This window comes from Macadamia integrifolia, chromosome 3 (assembly GCF_013358625.1).
Source record: "Macadamia integrifolia cultivar HAES 741 chromosome 3, SCU_Mint_v3, whole genome shotgun sequence".
NCBI lineage: Eukaryota > Viridiplantae > Streptophyta > Magnoliopsida > Proteales > Proteaceae > Macadamia > Macadamia integrifolia.
In genome coordinates this window covers 4893225-4915726 of record NC_056559.1, presented here as the reverse complement: position 1 = coordinate 4915726, position 22502 = coordinate 4893225, and the positions used below count along the sequence as shown (strand labels likewise).

The following is a 22502-nucleotide window of genomic DNA, read 5'->3' as shown; positions in this document are numbered from 1 at the left end:
TCTTTTTTTTTTTTTTTTATTTGAATTTAGAGTTTACATGGGTCTGGGACTCTGGAATCTGGATATAAATCTTGATTCTCTTATAATTTTGTTCAAAGTTAACATGACTTCACTGCTCAAAATCAAAATCAAAATCAAAATCAGCTTCTGTAAAATACATATATTCATCATCTTACATTACAAATGAAAGAGCTACCAGTGTACATACATATTTTTATTTTTTCTGCGTCTCTTCTCAAACAGACCAACCAACATAGATGTGACCAGATCCTGCAACTAAATTTAGAAATCCAATCCCCAGGAGAAGCTCACCTCCTTTAATGTTCAGCTCGAATTCCCTGTAGCACAGGATGCAGAAAGAACCTCCCCCACTCCATTTGTAATCCTCTTCAGGAATAATCATATCGGTATCATCATCGTTAGTTGCAGGAGGAAGAGGAAGAGGAAAAAGAATTCCACATTCATATCACATCTCTCAACAGCTCCTCCGTTTCTAGGAGTGAAAAAAAGAAGAAAAAAGAGGAGGGGATCCGGTTCTACCCTCCAATTCTCTATTACTTGAAGGCGCCCTTGCCCTGTTCGTTTCACTTTTTATCCGTAGATAGATATGATAGATCAAGAGCCCATCTCCTAGAAGAAAGACAAGAATAAGAAGAAAAAAAAGGGAAAACGTCAAGCTTTCGTTGTGATGTGGAAGTTAAAACTTAAGATGAATTGATCAACATCTGGTCATGGAAACTGAAATCCTGAAGAAGCAGCCGCTACAGGCGACTTTTGTGGGCTAACGGCTATCCAGAGCAAGGACAAGGTAATGGCGATCAGACCTGACCAAACAAATACAATGGTGGGAGTCTTGCCTCCCCTACCCATGAGCCCCTTTGCAAAGGGATAGAGATGAGTTAACACCCAGAGGCTAAAGAAAGCTCCCCCAATGAACTTGTTCCATTGGGGGGTCGAGCTATACACCGTCCTTGCAAATGCAGTAGCAATCGCAATTATGTTGACCATGCCGATGACGATTGGAGGAATCATCAAAGAAGTCCACTTGACCATGTAGAGCTCTGCGAAGGCGTCCTCGTTTTCATCTCCCGCAGATTTGGAAGTCAAAGTGAAAGAGATCTCAATCCCAGCAATGACCTTGAGCAGCCCCTGCAACACGGCGGCCAAGTGGGCACTGGTGCCGGAGATGAGCCAGAACTGCTCATTTCTCCACCACTCCTCGAGAGCAATTCCGGACCACTTGACCTCCAGAATGGCGGCGCCGATGAGGCAAAGAGTAGTGCCGAGGAGGTATAAGAGGAAAGTTACACTCAAGGTCCGCACGATGAAGTGCCCAGAGAAGAGAGAAAGTGCAGGGAGGAAGCAATACACGATCAGGAAGAGGGAAGTAAAGGGATAGACACCAACATTGATGTAAGACAAGCGTTGCAGAAACTTGACTTTCTTGGTTGCCAGTAAGGCATTGTTTCGGGAAAAGAAGATCTCCACGGAACCTGTAGCCCATCGCAACACCTGATGAAGCCGATCTGTGAGGTTAATGGGTGCCGATCCTCGGAATGCGTCTCGTTTGGTAATGCAGTAGACGGAGCGCCACCCACGGTTGTGCATTCGGTAGCCTGTCACCACATCCTCCGTCACCGATCCATAAATCCAACCCACTCGGTCTCCCCACTCTGTCTTGTCTTCGTACCAACAGGAGATCACAGAGACGGCCTCAGCGACCGTGGTAGCATCAAGGGGCTCGCGTGGGACTGTGAGGATTCCAGGTGGCCTTCCATACTTGATTGCAGGGTGATCGGCGAGTGGGCGACCTTGAAACTCGCAGATTGGTATGGACTCTGCTAGTATAGTCGAATTGCCGAATCGCTTAGGAAGCATGGTCACGTCCAGATCAGGATCGAAGTCGGTGGGTTTCAGGGCATGCGTCTCTTGGTCCCCATTCTTCACCATTTTATTCACATTCGGTGGATCGAACCCGTACAGAGCAAATCTCCTGAACATACATCCCGTCCCGACATAAAACGGACCCTGCAATTTTCCAAATCCCAAATCACTTACATCCTTAAACCCTTCTGGAGATTCAATTCATAAAATAGATGATGATGAAAAAACTTACCTGTACACCATCCAATGCTCGCATATTTCCGTCGAAGAAGACGGTATTGTTATTAGCGTAACGATCAGAGGGATCAATACCTTCGAATCTTTGGGGGAATTGAATATAGCAGATGTCTTCGCCTCCACGATCCATCATGAAACAGAGACCCTCTCGAATGGCTTTGCAGTTGTAGAAATAATGGTCACAATCGAGATTGAGGATGAAGGAGCCATTGGAAAGAACAGCTGAAGCACGAACCAGGGCGTTCATGGCTCCTGCTTTCTTGTTGTGGTCGTAGCCTTGACGCTTCTCACGCGAAACGTACACAAACATGGGAAGCCTTATGTCCACACCTGTGAAGTCTATAATCTTTTCATCTGCACAACCCATTAGAGGATCTGGACTTGGGGGCTTCAGCATCACCTGCAACAAGAGAAGGAAGAAGAAAGAAGAAAGACGATTGAATAATTACTGACTCATTGAGTCATGAGCCGAGTTGAAATTAGTTTGATTTGGTTTACCTGGAGGATACTAGCGTGGTCACCTTTGGCATGATCACGTGAGCCGACGGACCACGTGCCAGGCCAGTGGGTCCCATCAGCCATCCACGTGGCTTTCTGGACCTTAACGGGCTCCAATGGATCACCACCGGTTTCTCTCATGTGCTTCAACATCTTCATCTCCTCCCTCGCGTTAAATGCATCAGATCTCCTCCGAATGGAATCTGGGAGACCATTAATCCTGACCTTTAACTCATCGTACTCTCTCTTGATCCTCCTCCTATCCTTAACGAAATCCAACCGTCTCTTATTCTTTGTGGGGTCCCCCTTCAAGTTAAAATAGGTATCCGGGTTCCTAGGTTCGATGTCGTGTTTTCGACAAAATGGGACCCACAAGTCAGCAAAACTACAAGCTTCGGCCATAGCTTCAAAGGTGAGGAGTGCACCACCATCGTCAGATATATAGCAGGCGAGCTTCTCAACAGGATAATCAACGGCCAGGATTGAAAGGATGGTGTTTGCTGTAACGAGAGGTGGCTCCTTCTCTGGGTCGGCGGTTGAGACGAAGAGATCAACTCCGGGTAGATCGGACCTTCCGGTTGGATTGTAGGAGGTGGGCATATCGAACTTGTCCCTCAGCACGTCTAGTTCGGTGGACCGGTTAACCGGACAGAGCTTGGGAATCTGGTCGAGAATCCAAGAGAAAGCGAACCAGACCTCGCATATGACGGACATATACCATAACCACATGGCCTCCTCGTTGGGGTTCTGGAGACGCCATGAAAGAAAGAAGCCAAGTATCACCAACCTCATCGCAATCAATAACCTGTAATTGGTTCGATTTGGATTATTCGATTCAAGATACAAAATATAGAAACCAAAATCGAACTGAGAATGAAAACATATTTTAGAAATCAAAATCGATTCGATTTGTTTGATTTCATAATGGGTTCCTAAATTCGTCTATATCAAGTTTAGGGGTGTAGGAGATGCAAGAACACTACCCGCTTGTAGAGCCATTACACCAGCGCATTGACCAATGGGGGTCTCACACTAGGCATCTTTAGAGCATATAATGAGGGACAACGTAGTCTTTTTATGTCCACTTGTATTTGGACTTGGACACACATAAACAGGTAGGGTGGGGATATTTCTCCACCCCCCAAACCGGACGAGGTCTCCCATCATCTGGCTCTTTACAAGGGAATCTCTACTCACTGCTTCCCCTAATATACTCCCATTACCACATCATGGGGGCTTATAGGAAATCGCAGAGGCTCGCTCTGCTATGTTATACTTTTTTACTCAACTCTACTCTAGTAGTCACTAGACTCACTATTGTAGTCTTTATAGTCACGTCTACACAACTGGTTGCTTGCTTCCCAATCCATACTGGCATTTATCGGTTTGAAAATAGTAATTTGATTTGATTCAATGGTTTTAGGCATGAAAATCGAAACCAAAAATAGATTCAAGCTTTAGAAACCAAAATTGAACGAATTTACTTTGATTCGATTTTAAATTGACACCCTTACCTATAAGGGCTGATGATTCCTGCAGGCATAGGGATAACTCGACTAAGTGGCCTCCAGGGTTTATCTGCTGTTTCCACCATTCCACCTTGAAGCCCTTCGTCCCCCTCGTCGTCATCATACATGCCGTCCTGAGGCCAGAAGGCGTTGCCATAACCATAAGTACCTTTGGTCTCAAACAACCACCTGTTATGGTCAAATTCTCCTGTTTGGGACCTTAGCAACATAGACTTATTGTTGTTGGAATTCATCACAGACATGCGACGATCCATCTTTGAGTCTTCTATCCCTGGCAATGGCAACCTTCCACTCTTCATATCCGTCCTGTCATCGTCGTCGTCATAGTCTCCAATCTTGTATGGCTCTTTGCACCCTGGGCATAGACCTGAACCTTTTGTCGCATCCATGAAGCAGTCTCTGCAAATTTTGAACCTATACCCACAAACACACACAAAACACTCATTAAGGACTATCCTCCATTTTAATGACAGTCTAACCCAAAAACTCGAGCTTTAGGTGTAGAGGCCATTCTTAAGGTCATATGCAATATCCTCCATTTTAATGATTTCTAACCCATAATCTTGAGCTTGAGATGAGAGGCCATTCTTATAGTCATATGCTTAGGGAAAAAGAAAACCCAAAAACTCGAGCGTGAAATGAAGAGGCCCTTCTTAAGGTCATATGCTCCAAGGAAAAAAGAGGACTATACTTCATTTTAATGGCGTCCAACCCAAAAACTCGAGCTTGGTCATATGACTTGGTAGCAATAAATTACCCGATCAATGTGGGACTAAAACCCTCTCATTCCTGATTACATTGAAAGCTTAACACGTAAACACGCACCTGCATTCGCAAGGAGTGATATCATTTCCTCTTTCGTCTCTCATAACCTTGCCATCACAGTTGGGCATGCCACATGCAGAACCTTTGGATCCGGTCATCTGAGGGTGAGACACTTTGGAGTCGATGACCTTGTCCATGAGGTGGGCACGGGTGACACTGTTAAAACCTCCAGTGAATAGAGAATTAGCTACATACTGTTCCTCGGCTTTCGTCGCCACCGACGAGTCCATCGGCTGGTTATCCGGCGTCGGAGGAATGTGAACGGTGTAGTTCATGTAATCTCCATGAATCTCCCCTGACATGTCAAGGTCATCCCCTTCAAGGCTCACATAACGCCCACTCGAAGTCCTCCTTGCAAATTTCACCGTTTGCCCACTTGAACTTCTTGTGGTCTGTGAGTCTGAATCCCTTATAGCTTTCTTTGATGGGTTTGTGGCTAGAGATGCCATTTTTTTTCTCTCTCTCTCTCTTCTTTTTCCTTCAATTCTTCAGTTCTACAAATGCTTGAGATGCTAAAATTGTTCTAAGCAAAATAGAAAGAATGGGATAAAATGAATGGAGACATAATTACCTTAAAGAAAAACCAAAACCAGCATCAACGATGATGTCTTCTGGTCTGAACCCAATTTACAAACCATCATCTCACACCTTCTCTAATGAGTTTAGATGATTAAGGGTTTTGCAAGGAATTAAGGTTTAAGAGAGATTGGTTTAATTGGTGGTAGGTTGAAGAAGATGTGTTCTTTGGAGGAGCTCTGTCTACCACCTATACTGAAGGTGCAAGATGGGGAAACAGGTAAAATGATAGATTTTGATTGAAGAAGAAAGATATTGAGAGAGAGAGAAAGAAGGAAAGAAGAGAGACAGAGCAGGGAAAAAATTGTTAGAAGGTCAAAGGGGTTGTCAATGAAAGGATGGGAAGAGACTCAGTCATTGTTTGTTATTTTTGGGTTTTCTCTTGCTAGTTTTAAGGAGAGTGTTTGTGGAGGAGAGAAGGGAGGCCTTGTTGGAGACCTCCCTTTAGTCTCAAGGGAAAGCTCATTATATGTATCCTCTCCAGGTATCAAAATACTACCACTGGCATTCAAATATATTCAATTTCCTTTAGTGGGAGAGAGGAAATTTAGGAACCTCCTTCTTCTTTGGTACACGAGGCACACATATAGAGGGCCTAGATATGCCACTCTAGCATTGAGCTGGAAAATAAAACCGTGAACAGGTAATAGAGGTATCGGATCGGTTGTATCGTATAAGTATTGGCTGAGGCTGATATGGATACCTGGTCGATCCACCCTGAATCAGGTCTCGGTATTGGATCAGAATCAGGGTGTGAAGGTGGGTGAAGGGGTTGGGGAGCGAGGAAAGGGGGTGGTGCAGGGTTGCCTTCAGTCTTCATAGAAATGATAAGAAAAATAATAAAAAATGAAGTAAAAACACTACCCAATAGTGTATACCTGCACTGAGACATAGCCGGTGCAAAAAGACCATGCTACACCACGCTGAAGATGTTTGTGCAGGTTCTCCCATTGGTCGTGGGTGCTGATGGGTACGTGCACTATCAAGTAGCAAAATAAAGCTTTAATATCCCATGTTTTAAACAGCTTTTAGCTCATCAAATGAGACCCAAATTTTGTAAACAAATAGAATGGTAGGTCCAATTGCATGTCAAGTTTCAACCCTATCAGAGTTACCACATAGCAAAATAAAGCTTTAAAAATCCCGGGTTTTAAACTTCTTCCGGCTCTTACCCTGCAACGATTCCCGTGTTTGTTCGTCTCAGAGATCAGGTTTTGGATTGTTTAGGATGCATCACCCTATAGATTTTCAAAATCAAAATCTTAGATTATGTATAGATTCTGAATATAAGAAGGAAACATAATTCCTAAAGGGATAATGAGAGGTATTAAATCATGTTACCACCCCAAGTGAACAAGGTTAATGAGCCGCTCAAAAGAAAATGTTAAGAACTGAGTCAACCTCTTCCACTACATCCGAAGAACATTTACAAAAGGCAGGGACAAGAAATTTCTTTCTGCATAAAAAATTACAGAGCTTCAAAGGATTCCAAGATATAAATATATAACCTACAACAGAAGAGATTATACATGGAAAAAAAAATCGATAAACATGTTAATGGACACATTCACATGGATGCAAAATCCAGCTCTTCATCTGAATCAATAACATCTTCATAATTATAGTAAGCATTCACCTGCACCAGATTGCATTTAGGTAATCAATTTAAAGAAGCATTCTCATAATTTGATATAATGGCAAAAGCAGAGTATTTGATACACAGAAAAATCTATGGTGTGTTGCCAAGTGGGGCAAAAATAAGAATCATAAATGGTTCAAAAATGGCAATCTCTGATCAAGCTAATTGTAGTTTCCCAAGGTGTGGGAAAATCAGCGTTCTAACAATCAGACCTCAGTAAACCATTTGATCTCCACAGGAACAGTGATGTAGTTCAGGGACATGAGTAAACCCCCATAAATTGTTCAAAACTGTGTTATGAGAGTGTTGGTGAGTGTAACTCCCTAATCATCCTTGGACAAATTACTTTGTTGTCCAGCTTTGTTGCTGTAAGTCAAACTTTTCAGGGTTGTACAGCTAAAACCTAGCAAATCTCCCAAAAAACACCCTGGGCATAAATTGTAAATTCCCCCCTCACCCCCTGAGGACTTTTGAATATCTCTACGATCCTCAGATTATGATTGGGCTATGATGCGGTAAAAATTGACCGGACGATCTTCCCTGCAGTTCCTGGTGCTTTGGCCAACCTGCACAGAAGGGATGACAGGGGAGAGTCGGACTGACCAGACGGGGGACTCTCCGATGCCTAAGTCAGATCTTTCCACAATAGATGCTCAAGAGAGCTTTTCCAGTGAGAGAAGTGAGTGATCGATCCCCTATGATGGAGGCTTACCTTGGTATTTATAGGCTGCTGATGGAGGGAGAGACGATTGTGAAGAGTGTTGTTTAGGCGTGGAGTCCTTGAGGGGAGTGGCTCTGTGATTCTGTGAATATTCCGGGTCTTAGGGTATTCCAGGGGGCATATTCCCCCCTATCTCGGAAAGGCCAACCGTGTGAGGGATAGACGTCTATGGTGACGTGTAGTGGATAGAGTCCTGTCCTTTTGAATAGGGATTACGTTCCTTGAATGTAGGGGTGGGCGAAAGCACGTCTCTGGAAACCTTGTTGTTGACGTCAGGCCGAGGTGGCAGCACAGCCTGATAGAGGGCCGAGGTGGTAGCACGGCTTGATGGAGGGCCGAGGTGGCAGCACGGCCTGATGGGGGGCCAAGGTGGTAGCACAGCCTGATGGTGGGCCGAGGTGCAGCATTGGTTAGGACCGGTCTTTGCCCGTGCCGTGGTTGGGAAGAAATACCCTCATCACCAGCCCCCCGCTCTAACGGTTCGGCTCGGATGGCTAGAGCATTAAATTCCGCTGACATTTCCGATCGTGCACCGTCCACTCGGCGTGAAATGCGCTCGTTAGGCCACGAGTCTCGGAGCCGTAACCTCACCTCGGGCAGGCGAAGAGACTACTCCTGTCCGCCGTTGATTTCAACAAGATCTAGCAGTTCATTCTCCACCGCCTTCTCCTATAAATAGTGTACATCTTTTTCGGAAGTCTTGTTCGATCTTGTGATAAGTCAGCTCAACTCGCTCCTATTTTCAGCGCGGACTATCAAAGAGTTTCAGAGCAGCACGGTGTCGTGAACAGCGCTACTTCTCGCTCGTCCTTCCAAGTTCGTCCTGCAACAAGTACTATTATGGTTGACTCTCGGTCCACTGCTCAGCCTTCCGTATACCCTAGCACTAGCCCCGGAGATCCCAACATGGCGTATGCCCGTGATCCGGACTCGCCCAAGCAGACCCCCTTGACTACCGTGAGGCTTGGGGAAAATCACCCTGAGTGCCCCATTCCCGATTCTTTGTCCTCTAGTGACGACACTTCTAGCAGTCAGGGCTTTGATGACAGCTCCGGCTCTGACGGCAGCTCGGGCTTGGGCAGCAGCTCAGGCTTGGAGTCTGTGGAGGTGGTCTCGCCAGAGACCGTCCCGAGCAGGGTTGAGGCTGGCTCAACTGCCTCGGCTCAGCCCCCCAGTGCCGCGGCAGTAGGTACTTCGGGTGCGGGCCCCTCTAGTGCTAAAGTCCCTGATGCCGGCCAGGCAGAACCCGAGGGGGAAGGCTCTGCCTCCTCTGGAGAGGGCGGTGAATACCCCAAGTATCCTGACGCCCAAGGTGCTCAACCTGATCCAGAGCCGATAAGACATCCCAGATTACGTGGTGATGCACGTCCCAGACGAGAACGAACGCATGGACGCCACTGGGGACGAGGTTGCCCTTTACGATGTGGCCTTCCAGAGCGGCCTGAGGATTCCTGTGCCCGAGCTAGTCAGCTCGGTCCTGGAACACTGGTGCCTGGCTCCCAGCCAGCTGACTCCTAACTTATGGTGGACTGTTCTTGGCTTTGAGGTGTTTGTCTCGAAGTTGGGTCGGACCGCAACGCTGGATCTGTTCAGGAAGATGTTCTTGGTGAAGAGGCACACCTCAGGGTGGTACTACTTCACCAAGAGGGAGAGGGACAGTCCTTACAGCGACCTAAAGATGTTCCTCAACATGCCTTCCTCGGTGAAGAAGTGGAAGGAGAGGTACTTCTACGTGGCGATGGAGGGGAACCCCTTCAAGAGCAATTGGGTCAAGCCCACCCTATCTGTGCTGAACCGAGCACCCAAGCTCTCCCCAACCGACCTCCAAACATATCAAATGTATTTGGGTGGGGAGGTTGTGGATGTTTGCATGCTACAGGATGAAGACTTCCTCCGGGAGTTTGAGCTGAGTGAAGTCCCTGGTGAGGGTTCGATCGAGTCCGATTATTGTGGTTCAACTCAGTCTTTTGATGTTTTAGACTGTTCCCAGTACTGATAAAGCTCGGTTCTTTCTCGTCTTGCAGTGGTTAATGTGAAGGTAGACAATAAGGCCCTGGCCACGGCGGCAGCGGAGGCGAGGAAAAAAGTGCGGCCGAGCAGGCTGCCAAGAAGGCCGTTGACAAGGGCAAGGCCGTGGCTAGCCCCAACCCGAACGTGAAGGTCGCCACTCCAGCTGGTGCGGGCAACAAGTCCTCGCCCCTCATTATTGGGGGCAAGCAAGGGAAGGAGATGCCCCCTCCTATACAATATTCAGCTCGACACGGGGCTCCGAGCTCTGCGAAGGCGAAGGAACTAGCTGGCGTGGTAGAGAAGGTGCCAGGGCAGACTGGCACACCTAACTGAGCTGGGGCAGGATCCGACGGCCAAAAAAGGAGGCGCTCGCCAGTTGATGAGGGGCAGCACAGAAACCCTCCAAAGGTGGCTTGAATGGGGAAGCAGCCTGCAAACCCCTGGGTGGAACTACTGGAGAACGGCACCGTTCTGGACCCCTCAGCAGCTCGGACTTGGTGCCGACGTAGCCATCCTAAGAAGGATGTTTTCCGCGTGAGGAAGCTGCCTGATGTTGACTTCGCGGAGCAGGTCTACGCCTGGATTGGGGATGTAAGTATTTCCTGCCTCTTACCCTTTGTATTTATTTGAGTTCCTAGTATTCATGGCTCCGTTGGATAAATGTAGGCTTTCGCTTATGCGGTGGAGGTCGCCAGTCGGTTTGAGAACATGGCCGTTGCCCGCGAGAAGTTGGATGATGAGGTAAAGCACCTGCGGGGGGAGCTTCATATGGCCACGGGCCAGTTGGAGAATGAGAAGAGAAATGCTCGATCTGAGGAGCAGAGGGTGAAAAACCATGAGGAGAGGGCTGGCAAGCTGGAGAGCGTGGTGGCTAAGCAGCTCAGGATCAATAGCGGGCTTGTCAAAGAGAAAGACACACTCCAGAGCGAGCTGGCCGAAGCTCAAGAGGCCAGCAAAAATAAAGAAGATGAACACTCCGAGCTAGAGAAGAAACATCAATCCGAGCTGGCTTCTAATGATGAGGTCGCCACTGAGAGGTGGATGAACTCTGAAGTTGGTCAGAAATGGCTAGTTGACGTCAACGTCTCCTTATTTCAGACTGGCTTAGAAGACGCCATTCAGTTCGTCCTTCACAAGACGCCTGATTACGATTTCTCTGAGTATGAGCAGCGCGCTCCTGCACCAGCTCCCTCTGTACAGCTCGTTGGTTAGGCTGAGGTCAGTGAGGAGGTGACCCAAGCCGACCCTAAAGCTACCAAGTGATACAACTTGCTCCTTCCTGATCCAGCCCCCCAGCTTCTGCAGTACTGATGTTGTGCTTCTCCTTTTTGCCTTGTTTCTTTCTTTTCTTTTTTTTCCTTTTTCCCATTGTGGGAGCGATGTAATCTTCTTGCTTCTCTTTTGTAAAAATCTCATTTGGGAGTTGGTGTAACTTTTGAGGGTTTCTTCCCTCCATTAATGGAATTTTTTTTTCTCATTGTGTTTCTTCAGTTCTTGTAAGGTAGTTCCATTTTTCAATTGAACTTGATTCAGTCGTGTGTGTCTTTGTATAGCGAAGCATCGTGCCTGGACCTGGGCCGCAGTACAAGTTTGCCTAATCCGGATTTGGGATTAAAGGTGCCGAATCGAGGCTAGTTCTTCATGCCTTAGGTGTTAAGGTCCTGAGTTGCGAAAACTAGGGTATAGTCTCGTTAATGGTGCCGAGCTTGAGCTCGGTCTTTGCCTTAGATGTTAAGGTCTTTGAGTCACCAAACTAGGGTCTGGTCTTGAGTTGTGCTGAGCTAGAGCTCGGTCTTAGTTGCTGCCGAGCTTGAGCCCGGTCTTTGTGCCTTAGATGTTAAGGTCTTTAAGTTGCCAAACTAGGGTCTTGTCTTGAGTAGTGCCGAGCTGGAGCTCGGTCTTTGATGCCGACGAGCTGTACTCAGTCTTAGAAGAGTCAGATATTTGACAGAAGCTTCATAGTATATTGATGTGTGGTATGCACTTGGAACAAATACATTGCTTCGAAATAGAATCTAATCTGCTCCGTGATAAAAATTGAATAACTAAGATATGGAAGCTAAGATGCTGATACAAGACTAACACCCAATCGATGGGATTTCAATGCAATCTACTGGTAAAAAATTTTGAGATTTTCAACATTCCATGCCCTTGGTATAGCTGTACCCCTTGAGTCTGCAAGTGGTATGCACCGGGGCGCACCACTTTGGAGACTATGTAAGGGCCTTCCCAGTTCGCGTTGAGCTTGCCTTCACTTCTTGGGTCCGCTGAAGCTACTTTCCTGAGGACCAAGTCACCAACTATGAATCCCTGTGGTTTGACCCTTCAGTTGTGATACTGCCAAACTTTCTGCTTGTAGGTTTCCCTTCAGTTGTGATACTGCCGAACTTTCTGCTTGTAGGTTTCATTTCGTACAAGTGCTTCTTCCCGAACTTCGTCTATAAAGTCGATGTTTGCTTGGAGCCCGACTTCGTTCTGTGAAGCTTCAAACACTGCTGATCAGAACGAGGCTTGGGTTACCTCCACAGGGGTTAACGCTTCGGTCCCGTATGCCAACCGGAACGGCGTCTCTCTTGTGGGGGCCCGAGCTGGGGTGCGATATGCCCAAAGTACAGTGAGGAGCTGGTCTGCCCAGTTCTTCTTCTCCCAGTCCAGCCTCTTCTTTATTCCATCTAGATGTATGTGGTTGGCTTTTTCTACCTGACCGTTCGATTGCGGGTGTGCTACAGCAGTGTTTCGAAAATCAATATTAAAATTATTGCAAAAGAGCCTAAATTTCCGATTGTCGAATTGTCGACCATATCCGTGACCAACACCTTTGGGACACCATAGCGGTATATGATGTCGTCCCTCATGAACTTCACTGCTTGCTCAGTGATTCTGGCTAGGGGACGTGCCTCCACCCATTTAGTGAAGTAATCAATAGCGACAATCAAGAATTGAAAACCCCCATTTCCTTTCTTGAACTGTCCTAGAATATCCATTCCCCACATTGCGAACAGGATCGGGCAGATCACGAAACTGAGTTCTGTAGCCGGGGTGTGTGGTATTGGGGCATGTACCTGACACTTAAAGCACTGTCGGACGAACTTCATTGCATCTCGTTGCATGTTTGGCCAATAGAATCCTTGGCGTAGCACCTTGTAGGCTAGTGCCCTTCCCCCAATGTGTTCCCCACAAATTCCTTCGTGGACTTCGTGAAGCGTCTCTTCAGCTCGGTTCAGGGGCAGGCACTTCAGCAGGGGCCAGAATATTGCCCTTTTGTAAAGTACTCCACCCTGGAGGGTGTATTTGGCTGCTCTCCTTTTGACTGCCGTTGCTTCTATTTGATCTCCTGGGAGATGTCCATCACGTAAATAGTCCACGATGGGATCCATCCAGCTCGGCTCGGATTTCTGCATATTGCTGCACAGCAATTCTTACTCATAGGTAGGTTGGTCTAGTACTTCAAAATATACCGAGCTTGCACAGTCCCCGAGTTCAACTGTAGCTAGTTTGGAGAGGGCATCTGCCATTGCATTTTCCTCCCGCGGGATCTGTACCATCGCAAATGTGCTAAAACTGGTCACCAGACGACTTTGGCCTCGTATTGGCCATTGACTTGGTTCACGATTAGTTGGGAGTCACTATGTGCGACCAAGTCGTTTGTCATTACCGCCTTTGTCAGTTTGATCCCCGCAATCAGGGCTTCATACTCTGCATCAATATTTGTTGCGAGGAATGCAAATCTAAGGGCGTAATGTATCGTGAATTCCTTAAGGCTTTTCAGCACAAGTCCTGCGCTGCTCCTCGTTGTGGTGCTGGATCCATCAACAAAGAGCTCCCACTTTCTGTTCAGCTTCGGTTTGTGTACATTCTACTAGGAAGTCAGCCAGCGCCTGGCCCTTGATTCCGCTTCTTGGTCGGAATTCAATGTTGTGCTCACTTAACTCGACAGCCTAACTTACCATACGTCCCACTATGTTGGGGCTGTGAAGTGACTTTCTCAGCGGTTGATCAGTTAGTACAGCAATGGTGTGTGCTTGGAAGTAGGGCCTCAACTTCCTGGCTATCACGACCAGCGCCAGTGCAAACTTCTCAATATTCCGGTACCTCGTCTCTACTTCCAGGAGCACATGACTCACATAGTAGATGGGTCTCTGGGTCTTTGCCTCTTCTCTTACGAGGACTGCGCTAACGGCTACCACGGAGGTAGCGAGGTAAAGCTGTAGCTCCTCCCCGGGCTTTGGCGGGCTCAGCAGAGGGGGCCGGGTTAGGCAGGCCTTGATTTCATCAAAAGCTGCTTCGCATTCCTCCGTCCAGCGAAATTACTGTTGACCTTTTCCACCTTTTAGTAGCTTGAAGAACGGAAGGCACCTATCTCGGGACAAGAATCTGTTAAGTGCGGCCAAGCACCCCGTCAGTTTCTGAACTTCGCGAATGTTTCTTGGTGGACGCATCTCATGAATGGCTTCAATTTTTTAAGGGTTTGCCTCTATCCCCCTTTGCAACACTAGAAAGCCCAAGAATTTCCCAGAGGTTACTCCAAATGCACACTTGGTTGGATTTAGTCTCATCTGGTTCTGCCGTAGGACATCAAAAGCTTCCTTCAGATCTAGCACATGATCAGTGCCTTTCGCGCTCTTGACCAGCATATCATCAACGTAAACTTCCATATTTCTTCCGATCTGACTTCGGAACATCGTATTCACCATCCTCTGGTAAGTGGCTCCAGCATTCTTTAGGCCAAAAGGCATTGCAGTGTAGCAGTAGTTGCCCTGAGTGGTGAGAAGGGCAGTTTTCTCCTCATCTTCCACCTTCATCTTTATCTGGTTGTAGCCGGAATATGCATCTATGAAGGTCAGCATCTCGTGGCCTGCAGTTGAGTTTATGAGGGAGTCAATCTGGGGCAAAGGGTAGCAGTCTTTGGGGCAAGCCTTGTTCAGGTCATTGTAGTCTATACATATCCTCCACTTCCCGTTGGACTTCGGAACCATGACCACATTGGCTAACCAGGTCGGGTACTTTACTTCCCTCACAAACCCCGCTGCCAGGAGTTTGTCAACCTCCTCATTGATGATGGTGTTCCGCTCAGTCGCGAAGTTCCTACATTTCTGCTGGACAGGCTTGAAGTTAGGGTTAACGTCCAAACTGTGCTCAACTACGGCCCTAGAGATGCCTGGCATATCTAAAGCTTTCCACGCGAAAATATCAGAGTTTTCGCCGAGGAAGTTCAAAATTTCGTCACTTCGTTGGGAGCTCAGTAGTGCTCCGAGCTGAACTGTTTTTTGACAGCTCGGCCTTAGTGATTGGGACAGTAAGTAGTTGTTCAACTGGATCAGCTCAGGTCAGGAGGCTTTCATCTCGGCAATCAATAATTTCTACCATACATGCTAGGCCCGAGCACGGTTTCTTGACAGATTTTATGAAGTTGACATAGCATTCCCGAGATTCCTTCTGGCTGGACTTGCATTCCCCGACTCCATTGCTGGTGGGAAATTTGACCTTTATGTGCTTAGTGGACACAATCGCCCCAAGACCATTGAGACCAGGTCGGCCAAGGATGGTATTATAGGGTGAGGCGATCTTGGAACCATAAAAGAGACCATGGTAGTGGCTGTCTAAGCTCCTTGTCCAATGGTTACAGGCAAGTCAACAACTCCTTCTAGCTCTGCTAGCATGCCTGAAAATCCGTACAAGGGTCCTGGGGCTGGTTTTAAGGCCCCGATGCCAAGCCCCAGTTTTATGAAGGCTTCGTATGACATGAGGTCAACAGAGGCTCCCGTGTCCACTAGGACCCTGTGGAAGGGGTGGTTGGCCACCACTAATTGAACCACGACAGCGTCGTTGTGAGGCCAGTTCAACTCTTCCAGATCTCTGTCAGAGAACGTAATGGGTGGATCCGTTCTGAGGACTTTGACAGGTTGTTCCGTGATGTATACGAACAGCGTATGTGCTTTGACTTTTTTGACTAATTCTGCCGTGGGTCCGCCCATATTATTAGGATGGCTAGACCCACAGGCTGGTTATCGTAAGCGTCAGCTCGGTCTGTGGCTAGGTCCTTAGACGGCTCGATCCTATCTCGGCTCGGCCTGACATCATCTCTCCTCGGCCCAGGCCAGTTCCCACTATATTTCTGCTTCAAATACTGGTTGAGGTATCCAACCTTGATGAGCTCATCAATTTCCCTTTTCAGAGACTTACAGTCTTCAGCGTCATGTCCATGGTCTCGGTGGTATCGACAATACCGGTTGGGGTTCCTCTCCTTTGATTTAGCTGTCATTGGCCTGGACCAGCGAAAATACTTCTGATCTTGGATCTCTAAGAGCAGGTTTGTTCGGGAACGATCAAGTTCATATCGCTCAGGTTCAGCTGTGTCAAGCGGCCGATCTGTTCTATTTTTTGGCTTGCGAGAGTCGTCCCTAGGTCTTAGAGTCCTTTTCATTTCCTTCTCTGACTGATCACCCCTGTCAGCTATTCCTCTGGCGGCCAAAACTTCCTCCATGTTGGCGTATTGATTGCACCGTCTCAACAATTCGGGCATTGTTTCTGGTAAGTCGAGGGCCAGATTGGACCAAATCAGGGTGCATTACCCCGTTGCACAACGTGTTGTACGCCACTCCTTCCGGTAGGTTTTTTACCTCCAGTGCTGCCTTGGTGAATCGGGCAAGGAACTCCCTTATAGTCTCTTCCTCCCTGCCTTATGTTCATCACGTTTTGCGTAGTTTGCTTCTGCTTCATACTCGCTTGGAAACGTGAGGAATGCTTTTGTCAGTTCTTAATAGTTGCGGATGGACCGGGGCTGCAGGTTCGACATCCACACCAGCGCAGCTCTTTTTAATGAGGCTACGAAGGCTCGGCAGAGAATGGCGTCTGACCTACCATGAACCGTTATGGCCGAGCTATAGTACAGTAGATGATCATAGGGATCTGTGGTGCCGTCATATCCATTGAAGACGGGTATAACGAAATTTGAGGGCAGCTCGGCATCTATCAGTTCGTCGGATAGTGCATTATGGGTCGGAGTTATAGTAATGTTAGCTGAGTGCCTTTGCCTCTACATTCCCTCTACTCGCTCAGTGAGGCGCTGGATGCGGCTCTCCAGATCGTCCCTTCTCACCTCGGCTAGGTGATCCAGGGATCGTCTTGCCCTTTCACCTCTTCTGGGGCTTCTTCCTTAGCCTTGGTGACCACCAGGCAGATCCTGACCTCGCCGTGGTGCGCCTCTGGTCGGCCTGGTGAGCGAGTCCTGACCCCCATAGGGTTGATCTTGCCGTTCTTCTCTGTGCGGATGCGCGCCTCTAGGGAGTCTTTAAGGTGACAGCTGGCGTCTTCCTACCCGGGGTGAGGATCTATGGGCATCATGTGTCTCTAGACTCCGGTGACGCGCGGAGCGACGAGCTCTTCCGTTCTGGGCAGGAACGGGACCTTGCTTGCGCCCCTCAGTAGGAGAGCGGGGGGGACTGAATGAATAGTACGTGACGTTCTAGCCGACCCCCTCCTAGCTGTTGCTTGAGGGGTGTCACTGTTGTCAGGAGATTCATCGTTGAGATGTCTGCCTTGAACAGGCCTAGGCGGTTGAGCTGAACTAGTCCGTGGCACTGGAAGTGCCGAGCCGAACTGGCGTATGAAGTCCCACACCAGTGTGTTTGTAGCTAACACCTGTAGCTGTAAGCTCTGCATCTGCCATCTGCTCTTCCAGTTCGGGTGAGTTACCTAGGATGATGGGACATGGCGAGATAGCTAAGGGTTTTGCTCGTGATGATCCCCCTCTCCCTGGGCAACTTGCGCATCAAGCCTGGTTTGCTGGGGTCCTCGTGGAGGGGTCTCTGCTGGAACGTTTTCCTGCTCTACCATTGGTGGTGAGGGGGGATGTCCAAGTGATAATTCGCGGGTGGATCTTGTACGCGTTGTCGTTGAAGAAATGACCTTCTCACTCCTTAATTGCATTGGTCCAAGACGACTTTTTGTAACTGATTCCCACAGATGGCGCCAATCTGATGCGGTAAAAATTGACCGGACGATCTTCCCTGCAGTTCCTGGTGCTTTGGCCGACTTGCACAAAAGGGATGACAGGGGAGAGCCGGGCTGACCCGACGGGGGACTCTCTGATGCCTAAGTCAGATATTTCCACAACAGATGCTCAAGAGAGCTTTTCCAGTAAGAGAAGTGAGTGATCGATCCCCTATGATGGAGGCTTACCTTGGTATTTATAGGCTGCTGATGGAGGGAGAGTGGGAGACGATTGTGAAGAGTCTTGTTTAGGCGTGGAGTCCTTGAGGGGAGTGGCTCTGTGATTCTGGGAATATTCCAGATCTTAGGGTATTCCAAGGGAATATTCTCCCTTATCTCAGAAAGGCCAACCGTGTGAGGGATAGACGTCTATGGTGACGTGTAGTGGATAGAGTCCTGTCCTTCTGAATAGGGATTACGTTCCTTGAATGTAGGGGTGGGAGAAAGCACGTCTCTGGAAACGTTGTTGTTGACGTCGGGCCGAGGTGGCAGCACGGCCTGATGGAGGGCCGAGGTGGTAGCACCGCTTGATGGAGGGCCGAGGTGGCAGCATGGCCGATGGAGGGCTGAGGTGGCAGCACGGCCTGATGGAGGGCCGAGGTGGTAGCACGGCCTGATGGTGGGCCGAGGTGCAGCATTGGTCAGGACCAGTCCTTGCCCGTGCCGTGGTTGGGAAGAAATACCCTCATCAGGCTGTATTTATCAATTTTCTGGTCTAGATCTCTCAAGTGGTCCATGCGGATCAGAGCTAGAAGTTAATTTCATCTTCCTAGAAGAAGGGATGGATGGAACTGTTGAAATGGAAATTTATAAATTACAAAAGAAAAGGCATGCTTTGGTTCATAGAAGAGGTGTATAATCCTCGTACCTTTGGCCTCGGCATTGTGGCTACAAAAGTACGGAAAACTGGCTTATCAAATTCAGGGGGTTCTAACACAATATATGCCCCCTTATTGTTATACCTCTCCTCCGTTGCCTGCATTGCAGACGACAAATGTTCAGATGAATATTCCTAGATTATGACAGTAATGCAATTAAAATACACAAATATTGTAACAATTCCATGAATGTGTTCACTTTAGAAACAACTCCATATTGGTTACTCTAATCCATTCATAATAATACAAAGCAAGACAGATTTTCAGGCTTAGCTATACTGGTTGACCTAGGAGTTAGGGAAATAGATAACTCCCTCCATCCCACAAAGACTGTCTGTTTTGGAGTTTTTCTACAACCCAATTTGTTTTCCATTAAATTACTTAGGCTCTCTTTGGTATAATTTATATTTGTATTTATTACTTGTTTCTGACAAATCATTTACGTTAATAAACTATGAACCACAAATAATAATTGTTTGGTTACAATTTGTATAATGGATTATATAAATAAAAATAGGTTTGGTATGATTATAAACAAAATATATTTTGTATCCCAGGAGATTGTTTTTTTTTTTTTTGTGCATACCCAGCTTAGCATGCACCTCAAGCATCAACATCTCTGTCCGGAATTTTATCAAACAGATGATAAGCCATATCGGCAGCACCATTTTGTACATAACCCACTGTCATGGTGGTTCATAGGGTAGTTAATGTCTTTTCTCATTGATCTCACCAAACACTAGTCAAGCTGAGGTCAATTGACCCATTTACGAGTCTGGGCAATGGATTTCACTACATATTTGATTTCTAGACCTTGATGTGTTCCAAGAGCCAAAATGATCGAGAAGAAAAACAGGGCTCAATGAATCACTGTGAATGATTAATAACTCACTTCAGAACCTTTTAGAGAAGAAAAAGATGGATAAAGAAATCTTATCGTTGTTTCACTGCACTTTCCCTTTCTTGAGTTTCAATATCTGTTTTTCTACCCCTCTCCCTTCCTCTAATTGATACAGATTTGATATTTGCTTCTCTGCTTGCTGTCATGCTTCAAATTCTTAATCTGATTTCTGGGTTTTGATAAGGAACAACAATAGAGCTAATTGTTGATTGGAACTCATTAGCTTCTATGCTAGCCACCTTCATCTTCATCAGAAATGCAATTCGTGACTTCCTTCCTCCTGAAGTGTACCAAGCTCTAAAATGCCTCTTCTCCAAGCTCTTCTCGTCACAGCAACCCAAAACGCTTCATAATCATCTAGGAGCACGACAAATACTACACCAACGAGCTCTACGACTCCCTATGGCTCTCCCTGAGCTCCAACTACTTCTGCTCAAGTCCTCAAGCATGATCTCCAAGCTCAAGAATCTTTTCCCATGGATGCAAACCAGAAGCTCGAAGAGATCTTTGAAGGGTTTAATGTCAAGTGGTCCTTCCACAGCATCGAGAAGAAAGGGAAAAGGAATAGATAACAAGGATTTTATAAAAAGATATCCAAATTACTAATTTACCCCCTCTTTTTTGCTATTTGATCTCGTGATAATTAAAACTTAGCGCACAAATCAAAACAAATGATTTGTGGCCACAAATTACAAATCGCTTTTGACCGATTTGTGATTTGTGATTTATTTTAATTTTTGATAAATAGAAAGAAGGATTATAAATTATACCAAATACCTATAAAATAGAAACAGCTCAGATAAATACAAATATAAATCAAACCAAAGAGAGCTTTAAAATTTTCTTACTTTCCCATACTATTGTTAACATGTTTAATGCATTAAAAGAGAGCGAGAGAGGATGGTGTCAGAATGGAAGACAGGAAGGAGAATTTAATGTAAGTTGTAATAAATCTATGAAAAGCAATTTAGAAAGTAAGTTGTAATAAACCTATGAAGAACAATTTAGAAAGTAAGTTGTAATAAATCTATGAAGAGCAATTTAGAAAGATTGGTGGTAAATGTTTAGGAAATCAATTCAATAACAGACTCTCCATAAGAAGTGAGATTTTCCAAACGTGACAATTTTTTTGTGACAGAGGCAGAATTGAGACATGTAAATGTTGAAACTGAAAGAAAAAATGCATAAGTATGGAGAGAGAGAGAGAGATTGAAGGACTTCTGGTAGAGGCTTTGTCAAAGTACCCACGCCTTACTGGTAAAGGGCTAGAGTTCAAATCTGAGATGATACATGATCCTCTTTGGATCATGATTATTTCCAGAGTTAAATTTTAGTACACATGATATTCGACTTCCATATCAGGGAAAATTTGTGAAACAATTGAAAGACATTAAGCATCCACCATTAAAAAGGGCCACCATCACCCAGTGCTGGTCCCACCTATGCGGGTCTTGGGATGGGTGAGTTTGGAGAAGGTTCTAATCTTCGGCATTTTTTGCGTAAAGTGGCCACTCTCAAGACTTGAACCTAGGCATTTGCCCTGGCAGCACAAACCTTCTACTATTGCTTCACACATAAAATTTGATAAAATAAACAGCAAGAGACTAAGTGGTCCTATAGAAGGTCTCTAATCACAGGAGCCAATGTCTAGCATAAAAGATCCATATGGGGCAGACCGTTTTCATCTATGGTCTACCTGCAGGGTTAACTTTCACAATATGAAATGGATATAACTTTCCCCAAGATGCTGAGCATGAAAACGATGCAGATATGAAGGGACAGGGAATAAGCCTACGCATGGAGCTTGGCAGCATGTCCATGCTGCTAGTTTTTGCCCATCTATTTTGTTTAAATTGCCTCAGTTGTATAAACAACTAATACCAACCGCTTTTCTGATTTTAGTGCCTCGGTCGCGGGTGCCTTCTTGGTCGTGTTGCCTTGCATCCAGGCCCCCTTCAAAGCCTTGGGTAGCCTAGACGCCGCGACAACTATGATGGAGACCAAATGAGAATCAAACTAAAATGCTAGTTCGGATGCACATTTTTAGGACATGCATTTATCCTTTTTTGGGGGGCAGGTGTTAATTAGCGTAGCTAAATCCTTCAAAGCATAGGATTCCTTTCACCTGTAAACTCATTTTTTCATGCATCTTTTTCTTGAGGAGTCTTACAAGGCAACTAAAGTGATTGATATAACTACATCCAGTTAACCCATATCTAGTATCTACAAGTACCCCTGTAGTATTATGGTAAGTTGGTTACAATATTAATAACTTATCATGTAGATGTGGTGCCTATTCTTGGATTGAGTATCCAGCTATTAGCACCCAAAATTTTGTAGGCAAGAAAATGGTTGAAATTTGTGTTGCGCTGCTAAAACAAAACTTGAGAAAGAAGGGCATGCAGTAGCAACGATAATCTAAAAAAAAAAACCTGAATTGTTAAGCATTGAAGGGAAACAGAACAAGCATAGAAGGAAATACCTGAAACTGGGGGTAATCAGGAGCACTGAAAAGGGTAATTAGCATTCCTGACTCCACCACATGATCGATTGTGTATCCTTCCTGCATTCCTGAAATACCAGGTCGTTTTTCCCTTGCATCAGGCCCTTCATGTGATCTTATAATCAACTGTAATTCCAGTAATAAACATCTTCACAATTAGCAGTGCAACTCCCAATACTATTTGGAGCTGAAATCTTTAAATAAGATAGAGAAAAGGAAAGAAATATTTTTGAGATACATCAGCTACAAAGAAAGAGGAAAAGATAATGTCCAAGTAACAACAAACTTCCTTCTTTTTTTTTTGGGGGG

At 46.2% G+C, this 22502-nt stretch overlaps 2 protein-coding genes across 7 annotated transcripts in view; both read right to left on the bottom strand.

The window, feature by feature from the left end:
* Window positions 1–125: 125 nt before the first annotated feature.
* Window positions 126–6859, bottom strand: LOC122072990 (cellulose synthase-like protein D4). Of its 2 annotated transcripts, XM_042637457.1 has the most exons (7): window positions 6722–6859; window positions 6428–6528; window positions 4974–5496; window positions 4134–4562; window positions 2620–3424; window positions 2117–2521; window positions 126–2028 (listed from the first exon to the last, which is right to left on the bottom strand). In XM_042637457.1, exons 3-7 carry the CDS (start codon window positions 5420–5422, stop codon window positions 730–732), a joined length of 3387 nt encoding a protein of 1128 aa, XP_042493391.1. In that variant the 5' UTR covers window positions 5423–5496; window positions 6428–6528; window positions 6722–6859; the 3' UTR covers window positions 126–729. The 2 variants fall into 2 exon arrangements, with proteins under 2 accessions (XP_042493391.1, XP_042493392.1); XM_042637458.1 differs by lacking the exon at window positions 6722–6859 and having other exon boundaries at window positions 4974–6493.
* A 72-nt stretch (window positions 6860–6931) lies between these two features.
* The window catches only part of LOC122072991 (serine/threonine-protein phosphatase 7-like), a 20007-nt gene continuing 4436 nt past the window's right edge, over window positions 6932–22502 (bottom strand). Inside the window, exons 3-5 of one of the 5 annotated variants that reach the window (XM_042637460.1) lie at window positions 22173–22319; window positions 18780–18887; window positions 6932–7005 (exon numbers count right to left, since the gene is read on the bottom strand). In XM_042637460.1, the coding sequence (XP_042493394.1) occupies window positions 6976–7005; window positions 18780–18887; window positions 22173–22319 (285 nt within the window). In that variant the 3' untranslated portion in view covers window positions 6932–6975. Of the gene's footprint in view, window positions 7186–18779; window positions 18888–22172; window positions 22320–22502 lie in introns of those variants that run through there. The other 4 variants (XM_042637459.1, XM_042637461.1, XM_042637463.1 and 1 more) reach the window with 4 other exon arrangements.

Coding starts and splice junctions, on each gene's coding strand:
- LOC122072990 (XM_042637457.1), bottom strand. CDS start 5,422: ATGGCATCTCTAGCCACAAACCCATCAAAGAAAGCTATAAGGGATTCA. Junction 4,563..4,973: donor ATCACTCCTTGCGAATGCAG/GTGCGTGTTTAC, acceptor TTGTGGGTATAG/GTTCAAAATTTGCAGAGACT. Junction 3,425..4,133: donor GGAATCATCAGCCCTTATAG/GTAAGGGTGTCA, acceptor AACCAATTACAG/GTTATTGATTGCGATGAGGT.